This window comes from Trachurus japonicus, chromosome 14, assembly GCF_045865225.1.
Source record: "Trachurus japonicus isolate A0001 chromosome 14, Traja_1.0".
Taxonomy (NCBI): Eukaryota; Metazoa; Chordata; class Actinopteri; order Carangiformes; family Carangidae; genus Trachurus; species Trachurus japonicus.
In genome coordinates, this window is record NC_140920.1 from 14,452,897 (window position 1) to 14,466,944 (window position 14,048).

General features: G+C 41.9%; 1 protein-coding gene across 3 annotated transcripts; it reads left to right on the top strand.

The window, feature by feature from the left end:
* Window positions 1–2,174: 2,174 nt before the first annotated feature.
* Window positions 2,175–13,151, top strand: dpf2 (double PHD fingers 2). Of its 3 annotated transcripts, none has more exons than XM_085797833.1 (12): window positions 2,175–2,229; window positions 4,179–4,339; window positions 4,692–4,799; window positions 4,990–5,168; window positions 5,289–5,381; window positions 6,124–6,208; window positions 6,696–6,737; window positions 8,535–8,672; window positions 9,444–9,575; window positions 9,693–9,805; window positions 9,912–9,993; window positions 10,769–13,151. In XM_085797833.1, exons 1-12 carry the CDS (start codon window positions 2,198–2,200, stop codon window positions 10,849–10,851), a joined length of 1,248 nt encoding a protein of 415 aa, XP_085653959.1. In that variant the 5' UTR covers window positions 2,175–2,197; the 3' UTR covers window positions 10,852–13,151. The 3 variants fall into 3 exon arrangements, with proteins under 3 accessions (XP_085653959.1, XP_085653961.1, XP_085653960.1); XM_085797834.1 differs by lacking the exon at window positions 2,175–2,229 and adding an exon at window positions 2,324–2,447; XM_085797835.1 differs by lacking the exon at window positions 6,696–6,737.
* The last annotated feature ends 897 nt before the right edge of the window (window positions 13,152–14,048 follow it).

The window sequence follows — 14,048 nt, forward strand, 5'->3', positions numbered from 1 at the left end:
CAGTGCCGACTCACCCTGTATTGATTGTAATCTGGCAAAGATAAAGAGCTCTGGTGGGTTGTTTTAATGAGCTGTCTGCCATATTCACCAGAACAAACTGTGTTATTATGCATATTTTATTATGATAATAATCTTCCCTTAAGAGTAAAAGCTGAGGGCAGCTATAAAAATTAGTTTATACACGTTTTGACAAGTTTGAAAAGAACAATTTGAATAATGTCTTGGAAACTGCATGGCAGGGTCGTCAAAAAATGTAATCAAGCTTTTAGTTCAGTGTCTTTTGTTTGAACTTTTAAATGTGAATTTGACCAGAGATTTTATTTCCTGATGGTTTTAAGTGGAAGTAAGGTGATGCAATTAAGTTGTTTATCAATATCCAAATAATAGGCCTTTTTCAAAACAGACATTTTAAACCTGTCATATTGGTAAAAGCACCAGTGTCAAATAAATCATGATAGGAGTAACAAAGGGGAATTTGCTACATAAAAATGTATTTTATTGTCTGTTTTTTGTTTTTTATTTATTCATTATAATTTTTTACATTAAAGCTGGAGTAGGCAGGATTTGTTTTGAAAACAAGCCTACAGCTTCCAGGTATCTTTGACCAATCAAATCTATTCTGGTCTGAGGGTTCCCGATTGGTTGAAGCACCCGGCCCCTCAACCAATCAGGAACCCCCAGACCAAAATAGATTTGATTGTTCAAAGATACTAAGAGCTGAGGCTTTTCAGCAAAGACAGAGAGAAACACTGTGATCGCCCCAAACACACCTTTCCTTACTGATAGCTGAATGGGGAAAACAAGTTAATATTTTGTTTTTAAATCAAATCCTTCCAACCCTGGCTTTAAAGGGATAGTTCAACATTTGGGCAAATGTGCCTATTGCCATAGTCATAGGGGTATTAGGTTCATTACCTTTAATTATGTGCATGTTGTTTTGAGATCCGCGGTCGAGAGAGACGCGAGCTGCTCAGTGAACACAACGGAGGAGAGCGGTACAGGTCCCCTGTCCCTCAAAACTCATCATCCAACAACTCTAAAACGCTCCCATGGACAAGTTGAGACCTGCACATTCACCACACTATTAAATAATCATGTATAATTATGTAACATTACGAAGCAAATGAAGCAAATACTCGGAACTACTTGTGCTTTTGAAATCACTCCGCCCAGCAGGCGTGTCTGGAACGTAGTTCAGACTAAGCATTTGCTTCGAAAACAACTCTGTCTTCATGATGTTACAGCATTTTGGCGTTGTTGGATTGTCCTATTTGATGAGGGACAGGGGACCTGTGTTCGCTGAGCTTGCGTCTCTGCCCCGCGGATCTCAAAACAACATGCACTGATAACCAAAGGCAATGAACCTATACCCAGTAGTCGAGTTGAGGGGGGATGAGGGGAGATGGCATCCCCCCTGAAATAAAAACAATCAAAATCATCCCCCCTGAAAAAATGCCATCCCCCCTCTCCATCCCTCCCCTTTTTACATTAAATGTTGGACATATAACTTGTAATTATAGGCTGTCAAATCAATTTTAACGGCGTCACTTTCTTTTTATCTATTGATAGTTGATTTCATTAAAAAACATTTGCACAAATCAAGCCTACCCACTTTTCCATGTTGATAAAAGTATTAAAATGATAATTCAAGGGACATTTAGGCTATAATAGATAAAAATGTGCGATTAATTTGCGATTAATCGCGAGTTAAGTATGACATTCATGAGATTAATCGGGATTAAATATTTTAATAGATTGACAGCCCTAATTATTTCATCATTAGAGAGTTGAATAAAATAAATAATAAAATATGAGGGCACAAATAAAAAAATTCAAATAAACTTGGCTTGATTTGATTTGAGAGGATTAAGAAGTCTTATTTTCAGTGTTTTGTTTTGATATCATTTTTTTTAAGGTGAAAAAAAAACCCATCCCCCCTGAATTTTATTTACAACTCGACTACTGCCTATACCCCTATGACTATAGGGATTATGGCAATAGGCGAATTTGCAAAAAATGTTGAACTATCCCTTTAATGTTATCTTGGACCAAGTGCACCAGTCTCTTTGGTCATTGCTCAGCTCCGCCAGTGAGGGGCGCTAGGCGACATGTTCCGGCTCAGTCTGCCTACAAGTCCTGACAGAGGGCACACGCTCGCCGCCGCCGCCGCAGCGTTAACCCCGTGTAATAAAGCAAGATGGCAGCTGTTGTTGAGAATGTTGTCAAACTGTAAGTGTCGGACTTTTTCTTTTTCCTTCAAACCTCTCGCCGCGGCTCGTTGACACCCGCCGCCGTCACACCATAACGTCTGTCTCCTTCCGTTACCGACCGCTGTCGCTCGCTAGCTTAGCGGCGTTTCCACTGACTTTTTAGTGGGGTTAGCCAGAGCACAGAGCTGCCTGTCGGTGTCGGACCCGTCGTGGCTCTTCACATCCTGGTATGCAAGTGCAAGTTAGCAGACAGACACGCAGTTGACGTTTCTGAACCGGGACTAACGAGTCTTCCTATGTGGAAGAACACGCGTCGGTTTGATCATAAACACCCTCATATAGACATTATGGTCGCAGGTTGTGGTTGTTGTTGTGGTGGTGGTGGTGTGTGTATCCAAAAGAAATGTAGCGCGGTGCTAACGTCAGTGAAGTAAGGCAAGGCAGCTAGGCGGCTCAGGCGCTAACAAGCTAAACAGAGTGGAGTTTACGGCCAACGGTTGTTAGCGCTGTTAGCGACCGGACCACTAGTTCAGAATGAATGAAAGCTGGCCCGGAGGACCACCGCCGCCGTGGCTATCACATTTCACACTCCCCCAACTCTTTGAACAGTGTAAAGTTAAAAGTTTTCAGTGACCTACTACACACCCGGGTGAACCGGCGCGTTAACTTCTATTTCCGCTGTCTTTATTTTAGCGCACTGTGCTGTATCTGTATGTACGTTACTGTAGGTGTCCAGGTGCTGCTGACGTCCTCTAACTTTGTAATTAACCTCGGTAACACGAAACTTGCCTGACATATAGAGATCAAGTGTCTGCCAAACTTTTACTCTCGTCAACAACTCTTCTAAGTATGTACATGACGTAGAGTCAACTCATTGTGAAATGTTTTCAAAGAAATGAAAACCACACTGTCACTCAGTTCCTACTAATAGTGCAACAAGGCTCCAGACTCATTCTGCCCCCCAAAATGTTAAGACAGTGCAAGTTAATGTTTCATATGCTTGTGCATGTGCAACTAAGTTAGTAAATTTGATGGGGTTTTTGTTTAACACTGGTGAAACGTGTAAGAGGCGGCTCAAAGTATTAGGAGTCTGTCAGGACAGGTGTCAGGCCAGTTGTGTGAGGATCATGAATGAGAAGGAAATGTGAATATTTGCTTTGCAAGTCGATTTACAGTGTGCACCACTAAATTTTCCGCTTGCGTGCTTCTTGTAAAAACAAGTCAGTCTGGAGCCCGGTAATAAGACTATAAAGTTTAAACAGTGTGGAAATTAGTTAGAGGGCGATGCACACACATTCAGCTTCACATGTTTGACGGGTTATGATAAATGTTTAATTTGTGTCCAGCACATCTGAAACTGTCACTTAAAAAAAAAAAATCATTTCTTATTGAGTCTAAATTGATGATTTTTAAAATGTGGTTAAGCGGACTGACTACTTTCTTAGTGCACTCTCTAGTAAACCCACACTGCTCTACAACTAAATGTTACTGTACATGAAAGTGCCTTGCTGCAGGGCACCACGACAGCCTCAGGAGTCGCAGCTGTTGGATGACAAGACGGTTGAAAAAGCACTATGGTCTCTTTGTCATGATGATCCTGTCTGTCACATTTGTTTGGTATCGCAGCCTGTAGCTATCCTGAGAGGGAAGAGGCAGAAAAGCCGAGTGTATTTATAATGAAAACACAGAGCACATCATGCTGTGTTGACTACCTAGCTTTTTGTTGTTGATGTAGCAACAAAAGAACACCTGCTGTGACACTCTCACGAATGATTTCGTTCTGAAGTACAGAGAAATTGTGCGAGTGACGTGTTTTCTAAAGTGGCAGCACACAGCAGAGAAAAACGAGGCCCAGAAGTTTGAAATAGGGCCGCGCTGTTTTCGGAGAAGCAGCGCTTGCTGATTTTTTTGTCCTTTGACCATTATAGATGTAATAACCAGCATCTGACTGTGGTTTTGTCCTGGCAGGCTGGGAGAGCAGTACTACAGAGATGCCATGGAGCAATGTCACAACTACAATGCCAGGCTCTGTGCTGAGAGGAGTGTCCGCATGCCGTTCCTCGACTCTCAGACCGGTGTGGCTCAGAGCAATTGCTACATTTGGATGGAAAAGAGACACAGAGGACCAGGTGAGAGGAGCATGACCGAGCAGAGCATGTGCACTGGAGTGTCTAAGGCTTATATTTGAATGTTAAGTTTAGAGTTGCAAGTGCTGGGCAAGAGGTAAATGTAGAAAAGAAGACGATAAATGCAGCTCTGAACAATGTTCAAACTTCAAAAGAACAACAAGCCAAACTGCTGATGAGCATTATCTAATCAAGTATGAAACCAGCTGCGGCCCCCAGACAAGACTAAAAAGGAACACGCCGTTTTAAGAAGACTGAAGAACCAGTCTCTTCTCTGTCAGTCTGTGAGAAAGCTGACGAGTTCTGTATTTAAATCTTGAGTGTTATGTAAATGCTTGTGTTGTAACATCCGCAGGCATGGCTCCAGGGCAGCTCTACACCTACCCATCCCGGAGGTGGAGGAAGAAACGGCGGTCTCATCCTCCAGAGGACCCCCGGCTTATATTCCCTCCTGTCAAGTCAGGTACCAGCACAGCATGCGGCTCGGCTCAGCTCGCTCCATTTCACCATGTTAACCTTTGAGACAGCTGATGTTTAATTTAAGAAAATGATTTAAATATAATATAATAGTCTGACTCGATGTGTCAGCACAGCAGCACAACATGTTTATGCGTCAGGCTATATTAATGAATGTTTTGTGTTTTACTTCCTAGAGCTAGATCTAGCGGTGAAGAAGGACGCTCTGTTGTCGTCGGACGGCAGCAGCCTGGAGGCGCTGCTGAAGGGAGACTCCCTGGAGAAACGGACGACCACGGAGATCCGAGGGTCCGAAGAAGACTCGAACATGAGTGACTACACTGGAGGCCTGAACCCTGCAGCTCGGATTCGAAAGGTTCCTGTTTCAACCATAAGAAATAAGATATATTTAGATTCACAAACATTTTATTGTTTTTTTTTGTTGTTTTTTTTACTTCACAATCATTTGACTTTGTTTCTGAATGGCTCAACACAGAGAATCCTTGAGCCAGACGACTTCCTAGACGACCTCGATGATGAAGACTATGAGGAGGACACACCTAAAAGAAGAGGCAAAGGGAAAGGAAAGGTAAATAATTGCCTCAGACATAAATACACCATCCTGAAAATATGAGTCCAGTTATATTTATTTACTGTTGGTAAATACCAACATTCAAAAATTTAGCGTCACTGTTCGTTGAATATAAAATTGAGTAAAATGCATATTATAAGCTTAATTGTAAACACATTTCCAGCTTCTAAAATTGTCAACAATGATTTATTTTCCTTGGCAAATGCATCATGAATAAAACATGGCTGTATTATGCTGGCCTTCGTGTGCAAAACATTTTAGTAAGAACAGTAAACAACCTGCACCACTTGCAAGCGTGTCTTCATTATGCATATTTCAAAAGAATAAATGCCACCCCCCCCCCCCGTGCAGCTTGCGGACTGTGGACTGTCAGTAACAGATGCTTCAACTCTGTACAGACATTGCGTGATTACTTCAAGTGCAGACAGAACCAGAACTGAAGCTCTCTTCACTAATTCATCTGTACCGCTGCTGTTTACAAGACATCAGCCTGATATCTGCAGACAGCTGGCTAGCTAGTGTTATCTCCCCGGACCGACTGAATAAAGTCAAATTCAACCGGCGCTCACTTGACTTCCGGGGCCTCGCAGATTAAATCACCTCAGCAAATACAGAGCAAGATAGGAGAGAATCTTGGGATTACAAAAAGCGATAGTGGATCATTCATATAAGAATTATGATTAATCAGTCAATCTGTTCTTTTAACCTCTGCTGACTGTAGCGACACCTCTGTCCTCAGGGTCGAGGAGTGGGCAGCAGTAGCAGGAAGAAACTGGATACGGCGGCGGCGCTGGAGGACAGAGACAAGCCGTACGCTTGTGACAGTGAGTCCTGATGTGGGAGAACAGAGCATGTGAACTCAGGTCGGAGTAGAGGGTCACTCACTGCAGACGCTAATAGCTGTAATATTAATAATCTAATCAATCAAAAACTTTGCCTCAGTCCTCATTCTTCTTCCCACCTCCATTAATCTATCTATTCCACCCTCTCCCTGCTCATTCTTCATATGTGATAGTTTATAAAGCTAGCCCAGGCTGAGCTCTATTTATTGTCTGTCATGATAATATCAAACATTTCTTATACTTGCATTTCAAATCTTTCCATGGGGCAGGGGGAGGGGGGGGGTTGTTTCTTTCACTTCTTTGGTTTTGTCAAACTGCATATCTGTACTGCTTGTTGTGTTTTTCCTCTTTTTGTGAAGCATTTTCACTTTCAGCTGCAGCTGTCAGTAGGGCAGCGCCGACTGATCCTCTGTCGGTTTCTCTGAGCCTCTGTCTGTGCTCTCTCTTCTCCTTCTCTTCTCTCTTTCAGACACTATCAAACAAAAGCATATTTCAAAACCTTCTGAAAGAGGTATATTTCTCTCATTCATTTTTATTCCAGTCTGCCTTGTCTTTTGTCCTCACTGCCTGTTTGTTTTTTTCATTTTGTCTGTCGTCAAGTAGATTTGCTGTTTGCGTAGTTCAGTTCATAGGGTAAATGTTTTTGTTCTACACCATTTACTTAAATGTAATTAACTAGTCCTTGTTATTATACACCCTGATAGTCTGTAATCAGCCAGAGATGTGAGCCGTCTCAGCCCATAAAACATAAGATGAAGCCCACAAAAGTCATTTTTCCCCTTAATCAGGCCCTGAACAACCCACAAATTTAGATAAAAGCTGGATCCTCCTGCTGTTTTTTTCCCCACTCTGTGCATTGTCTTTTGTCTGGCTACTTAATCTGTGCAATTTGACTGCTTTTACAGTTCTTTTCCCCCTCCACCATCTCTGCACCCTGTAAAGTCTCATTCAATGTTTCATGTTTTTCGAATGAACCGCTGCCTCTGCGTTTGGTTTTGAATCAGTTTGATGCGTTTTTGACCTTTTGGGGAGTTTTTTTTTTTCACGTCTCGCTGCCACCGTGCACAATCACGCGGCATGTGACTGGCTGTGTCCTCTGCAACTTTGCCAAGACTCTCTGGAGAAAACCGTGCCACAGAGTAATCACGCCTATAAATGACAGCTGGAAGAAACATGACACTAGCCGTTGAGGAAATGAAAATCAGACACATTATGGAAGTGAAAGAAGAAGCACTTTGTCTTTGTTTGTTATCTTATGACAAACCTCACACACTCCCTGTGACAACGGCAGCTCACAGAGGCATCTTTGTCTTCCCTAAAGTCAGTAAATCCTCCTCTCACAATCACCCCTGGCTTCTCTTACTCCTCTGCCTATTATATCCTAATGGATATAAACTCAGATCAGAAACATTATTATTCCCAGCAGTAGGAAGCTATTGTTAAAATCATCCCCCTGCAGAGGTTGTATACAGTCATATACAGAGGGATATATGAAATTATATGAGATAAAACGAGTACATTTCCCAGTAGATGGTGAAGTACTGTGTGTCAGCCACTTGTCTTAAATCAGACATCTGCAGTCACTCAGTGTCTCATTTCCCAACTGCAGTATGTGTGGTGGTATGAGTGGCTCAGATGTTATCTTGCTGTGCTTAAATACATGGCTACCACAGAGGATGTGATGACGCATGCTTCAAAATATTGCTTCAGAGCATGTCCTTCATGTTCCCTGAACTTTTTCATCTTTACCCCCCGACTGCAGCGCACAATGTCTCATGCCATCGCATTGATCACGATATTTAACAGCGGGAGACCACAGGAACACGATTTGAGCGGTTTCCTCTGTGTGTTACACATCAAAGAATAGAAACAGTGTTGCACACGTCAATCTTCTGTTGTCTATAGGGCGATAAAAGTGTGTTCATGCAGTGTTTTAAAATTTAAGGATAACTTGGTAGGTGCAGACACTTTATTTACTGATTATATTAAACTGTGAGTACAGAGGCTGAAAACAATGTATAAAGCTGTGTTATTACACTAAGACTCTCTTCAGACCCTTTAAATGCATGAAAGACTCAACACTGAATGACAGAAAAGATACAGTCATAGCAAGTGTTTGTCACTCTCAGCAGCACAGCACTGATGTTATATTTTGGCCAGAAGTGAAAAATACCGAATTAGCAGCATAGAGAACTAGTCAAGCTTTCCCATTAGTCACCCTCCTTTCTCCACTCACTTTGTATGACGTGGACGTTTTCTCACGATTTCGTTGTTTTCATACATGTTGTGTTTCTGGTGTTGGTGGCAGTCTGTGGGAAGCGCTACAAGAACCGTCCCGGCCTGAGCTACCACTACGCCCACTCCCACCTGGCCGAGGAGGAGGGTGAGGAGAAGGAGGAGATGGAGATCAACGAGCCCGCCCTGCCGGTGCCCGACGAGCCCAAAAGTAAGTGACGAGCACCAAGAACCTGATCCAGAGATTTCATTTTTAAAGGGATAGTTCAACATTTTGTCAAATTGGCTCATTGCCATAATCCCTATAGTCATAGCAGTAGGTTTGTTGCCTTTAATTGTCGATGCAAGCTATTTTTAGAACGGCGGAGCAGAGCTGCCAGCTGCTCAGAGCGACACTACGGAGGCTAATGAGATTTCTTGGTTTCCCTCATCAAACTCATCAAATACACAATCCGACAACTCCAAAACGCTCTCGTGGACAAGTTGTGACCTGCACATTCACCACGCTATGAGATAATAACAGAACCTTACGAGACAGAGTTGTTTTAGAGGCAAATGCAGAGACTGCTTGCTGAAAAACTGCACCTGAAGGCAACATGTATCAGTGGTTTTGCATGAATTTACCTCTAAAACAACTCTGTCTCGTAACGTTCCATTATTATCTCATAGCGTGGTGAATGTGCAGGTCACAACTTGTCCACGAGGGCGTTTTGGAGTTTGATGAGTTTAATGTGGGGAACCAAGAAATCCCATGAGCCTCCATTGCGTAGCTCCTGAGTAGCTCGCAGCTCTGCTCCGCCATTCTAAAAATATCTTGCACCGACAATCAAAGGTAACGAACCTACTGCTATGACTATAGGGATTATGGCAATGGGCCAATTTGCCAAAATGTTGAACTATCCCTTTAAGTTGCTGGGTCACACATTTTGACTTTTGAGCAACTGCACTGATGCTCTCTGGGTGTTTTCCTTTCACGTTTCAGCTCCCAAGAAAGGCCCAGATGGTTTGGCATTGCCTAATAATTACTGTGATTTCTGCCTGGGAGACTCCAAAACCAATCACAAGACCGGTCAGTCAGAGGAGCTGGTGTCCTGCTCCGACTGTGGACGCTCAGGTATGTTGTCGTTGTGGACGTTGTGGACGCTGGGACGGAATAGCAAGAGGAGAAAAACAGTTTATCTGTGCAGGTGTAGGAGTGGGTGTAAAAATAATAAAACTGTTTCCTCTGCAGGACACCCATCTTGCCTGCAGTTCACTCCTGTAATGATGGCCGCCGTGAAGACGTACCGCTGGCAATGCATAGAGTGCAAGTGCTGCAACATGTGCGGCACGTCGGAGAACGATGTGAGTTTATCTACGCTCACATGTTGTGCGGTAACCACCAGGGTTAGTAGGATCCCGGTCGGTTGGGCAGAAGAATGAAGTGTTTCTGTCTTCTCTTTTCCTCCAGGATCAGCTTCTGTTCTGTGACGACTGTGATCGAGGCTATCACATGTACTGTCTCAACCCACCCATGTCTGAACCTCCAGAGGGTAAGAAACAGTGTCAGACTAAGTAGAAAATGATAAATGTGTGTGCTCGATCTCGGGTTGAAGGGTTAAAAACTAGAGTCAGACATGAGCCAAGTGCTATGGAGAGAAAATGTTTGTGATAGCGATGTAGAACTAGGACTGTGCAGTTTTGAAAAGCCAAAAATATCCCACATATTTTTGTCTTTTCAAGGCCGAGCAAAGGAAAAAGAAGACTTGTAATCTTGACCTTTGTGAGCCAAGCTGGTACGACATTTATCAGACCCTGAAAGCCTCGAGTGAGACAACGTTGAAATTCGTCTGCTTGTGTTGACTAAAAGCACTGAGCAGTGACTTCTGAAAATGTATTAGCTTCATGTTGGGTAACAATTAGAAAATGTAATCGGTGCCAACATGACACTTAAGTCGATATTTTTTGATAATTTACTGAGAACAATTCTTCTTTACATTTAAGAAAAGATGAAAATTGTTCCCAAATGTCAAATCATTGGTAAACACAAGCAGCTCTCTAAAGTAGTATAGTATAAAACTGATAAAATGTTTATTTAAACCAGGTACTGTTTGATCGGTGAGTAAGTAAACAAGATAATGAAACTGATTTGAAGTCAGCTCTGTCAACTATTTCATCCAGTTCCAAAACAGTATCACAGTTCAATATCGAGCCTTAGTGTGACGACGGCTTTAGGCTCTTGGACAAGATAAATGTAGCCAGAGTCAATGTTACCAACAGCCTCCAACATCCGACACTAACGGCTCCTCCCTGTTATTTTGAACTCAGGGAGCTGGAGCTGTCATCTATGTCTGGACCTGTTGAAAGACAAGGCCTCCATATACCAGAACCAGAACGCCCCCCCGTCGTGATGGCCGCCCCTGCCTGCACACACTCGGCACTCAACCGTCCCGCAGCAGTACAGTATGGTTTACCCTTCAAGACAGACGATGAACTCCCACTGACGAGCTGACCTCAGCGGGAGCGTGTTCAGAATGGACAATAAATTGTGAAAAGGGAAGTACATCTGACCAGACTGGCCTCAGTTCGCTGCAGATATGACTGTTACACAGTTCCAAGCTCAGACTCAGACCCACAGATTTTTATTTTCACCTGTTTGCCACATAGCCGATTTGAGCAGTACTGAATTTCAACTACATAAAGAGCATAAAATTAGCCAAAATCATGACTTCCTGTTCAGCCTTTTTACACGTAGACCTACACAAAGTTGCTAAACCCTCGTCTCTATCCTGCAGTGTACTGATTTTATATCTAGAGCAGAAATAGAGCTTGTTGGAATCAAGTAGCATGCCAATGCTTGCTTATCGTAAAAAAAGACATTTTATAGTATTTATATATTTCTATGGTATATAATAGTGTTAAGTATAATTGGAAGAAGAATGGTCCATGTAATGGTCTTTTTATTAATGCCCATCTCATCTTTATGGAAAAATCCACATCCACGTTCTTTTTATGGCACTGCTGATATTTGGTGATAAGCTTGGTAGAGTCAAAGGGATCTGCTGAGACTGTAAATGATTTTCCATCTCATCCACCGCCACTGGCCAAACCCCAACACACACACAGACAGGAACTATGATTAGAAACCCCTGACATTCATGTCAGAGTGGCTCCAGAGGCTGAAGGACTTCAGGGATGGCAGGTTAGACGTGATTCTGGTTGTTGACTCTTGTTCGCTCGTGGCTCAAGAGGATGCACAAGGACATACTGACGTGCACGTATCGTTCAGGCTTTGGGGCCTTTTTGACAAAAGTCTGGTCCTGATGACTGCAGATAGACAAAACAGACATGATGCTTATACTTGACTGTCTGCTCACCAGGCCCTTTATACACAGATGCGACAATATCATAATGATGTATCCAGGCAAATCAAAAAAGTTTTTTTTTCTTGCATTATCAGCCAGGTATCTGGATAAAAGCCTTCACTGCTGTGTTTTAGCAGTTTGCTGATCATATAATATTAAATATCTGTTGATGTTGTGACACCACTAGACAATTTTAATGTAACTGAGGACTATGCGACCTTACAGATGGTCACTTGCTGACAATGTAAAAGCAATATAAGAGCTCCCGTAGGACTCTGGACTCCTAACAGAGTCTGTTATGATGTGCAAGACTGTAAATGTTATTCCTCAGAGAATGCTATCAAAGATAGGCGAGTGTAGTGGAAATTATGGATGGCTCCATATTGTAGAAAAATTTGTATATGTATAGTCCTATTGAGAGACGGCCGTTTTCGTTACTGCTTTCATAGTTTTATTATGCAATGGTTTCCTTCTGTGGCAAGGCTATAAGAAAAAGTCTGGCTGGACTGCTAAAGCAGTTACTTTACCTCAAACAGAAACAGTATTTAAAGGGTTGAAACATGCTGTAGATAGATGGGACAAAGGCGGAGGAATAAATGGTAATTACAGGTGCAGTGTCTGCTTCAATAACTGCGTATTCTACAGTAATACAAGTGCATGCTCAGTAAATGTCTGCACTCTCATATGCTACATAGTTGTGTCAGCTTTAGGTCAGCAAAGGTGTTGGGAAGTGGTGTAATATAAATTAACCATGCTATCATGTCGTTTCAATAGCCAACTAACAATTACTAAAGCATTACACGAGTATAACTTGGGTTTATTTTCTCATCACTTACTGTTATATAGAGACAGTGGCTACTAGAATATTTTGCTGGTTGTTTTTGTATTCATCGATGTTTACGTACCTGATGTGTGGGACATTTTGGGACTTAAGTGGAAGTTGCTTTCTAGTTAATCCTGTGATCAGCTGAGCCGCTCTCTTCCAAACCTCGAAACCAGACGCGATGTGACAAAGAAGGCAAAACCTGGAGTTGCACCTTGAACACTGGTTTAAGTATTGATGGACCAAATCACCAACTTCAAGGCTGCGCTCATTGGAGAGTCATAAACAGCAAGGAAGTTAATATTTTGTTTTCACATTTTAATTATATAAAATTATTTCTAATACCATTTTATGGTTTTCTAGCTTTGGAAGAGAATTGTTCAAAACAAAATATGATGAATTTGAGATCATAGGTTTACACAGTAGGTGAATTCTCTTAGGGTGGATTTTCATTTGGATTGTGATGGAATGTTTTATTGTAAGAAATTTTGTCTTCAGGAAAATAAAATACTAAGCACTATAATTCACTGCCGTTTGTCTTTTTTGCCCTAATGAAGACAGGAAATACGTATTAACTCTTAGGAGTCAGTTTCCCTAATCTTAATCTAACAATCTAATTTTAAGAACAACCACATTTACACAGCTCTTGTTGACGTGCTACATCTGAGAGTCATGAGACAGAAATGTTGGCTTTACCTGCGGTTTTGTCTTGATCCAGCCTTGCTCTGACAAATTAAACTTTTATAAAGGAATTACGCTCAACCAACTTGTTTTGATTTTCTCAAACTTTCTGTATCCAAAAACAAAGTATTAAAGAGGAAAGGAAACCACAGGAGTAGCAATTATGAACTGAGCGAGTTATAAATCTCACTATAAAAATGACTCATGATGTGGTGGTGTAGGAGAGGCAGTTTTCTTTTTTTGTCTCACTCCATTAGATGGCAGTGGCGGACTAAATGTCTGCACTGAATCCCTGCAGCTCCACCTCCATCCATTCACCATCACTGCTAAGACAGAAATCAACAGGAGAGAGAGATGATTTGTTATTGCACTTTTTCTTTTTATTGCACTCAAGATACAACAGTCTGCTATGATCCAATGAGATCTCTAAAGTAATAAAATGTACCTCTAAAATATCTTCTACCTCCAACATCACAGCAAAAATAAACGGAACGTCCTCTGTGCTGTGAAACCACAACATGTCCAGGAGTTCAGCTGTTTGGTTTGGAGCTGTTGTTTTTTTTTTGTACCCACAATAATATATTGAAATTATTAATAGATTTGAATACAAGATTACAGCAGAGACTTTGAACAAAACTGTTGTACGTCACCTGGCAGAAGACAATGAGCTGTGAAGATTGAGGATGATCAAAAAGATGGAGATCGTGAGAATATGAAAAATTAAGTTTGCTTTGGTTGA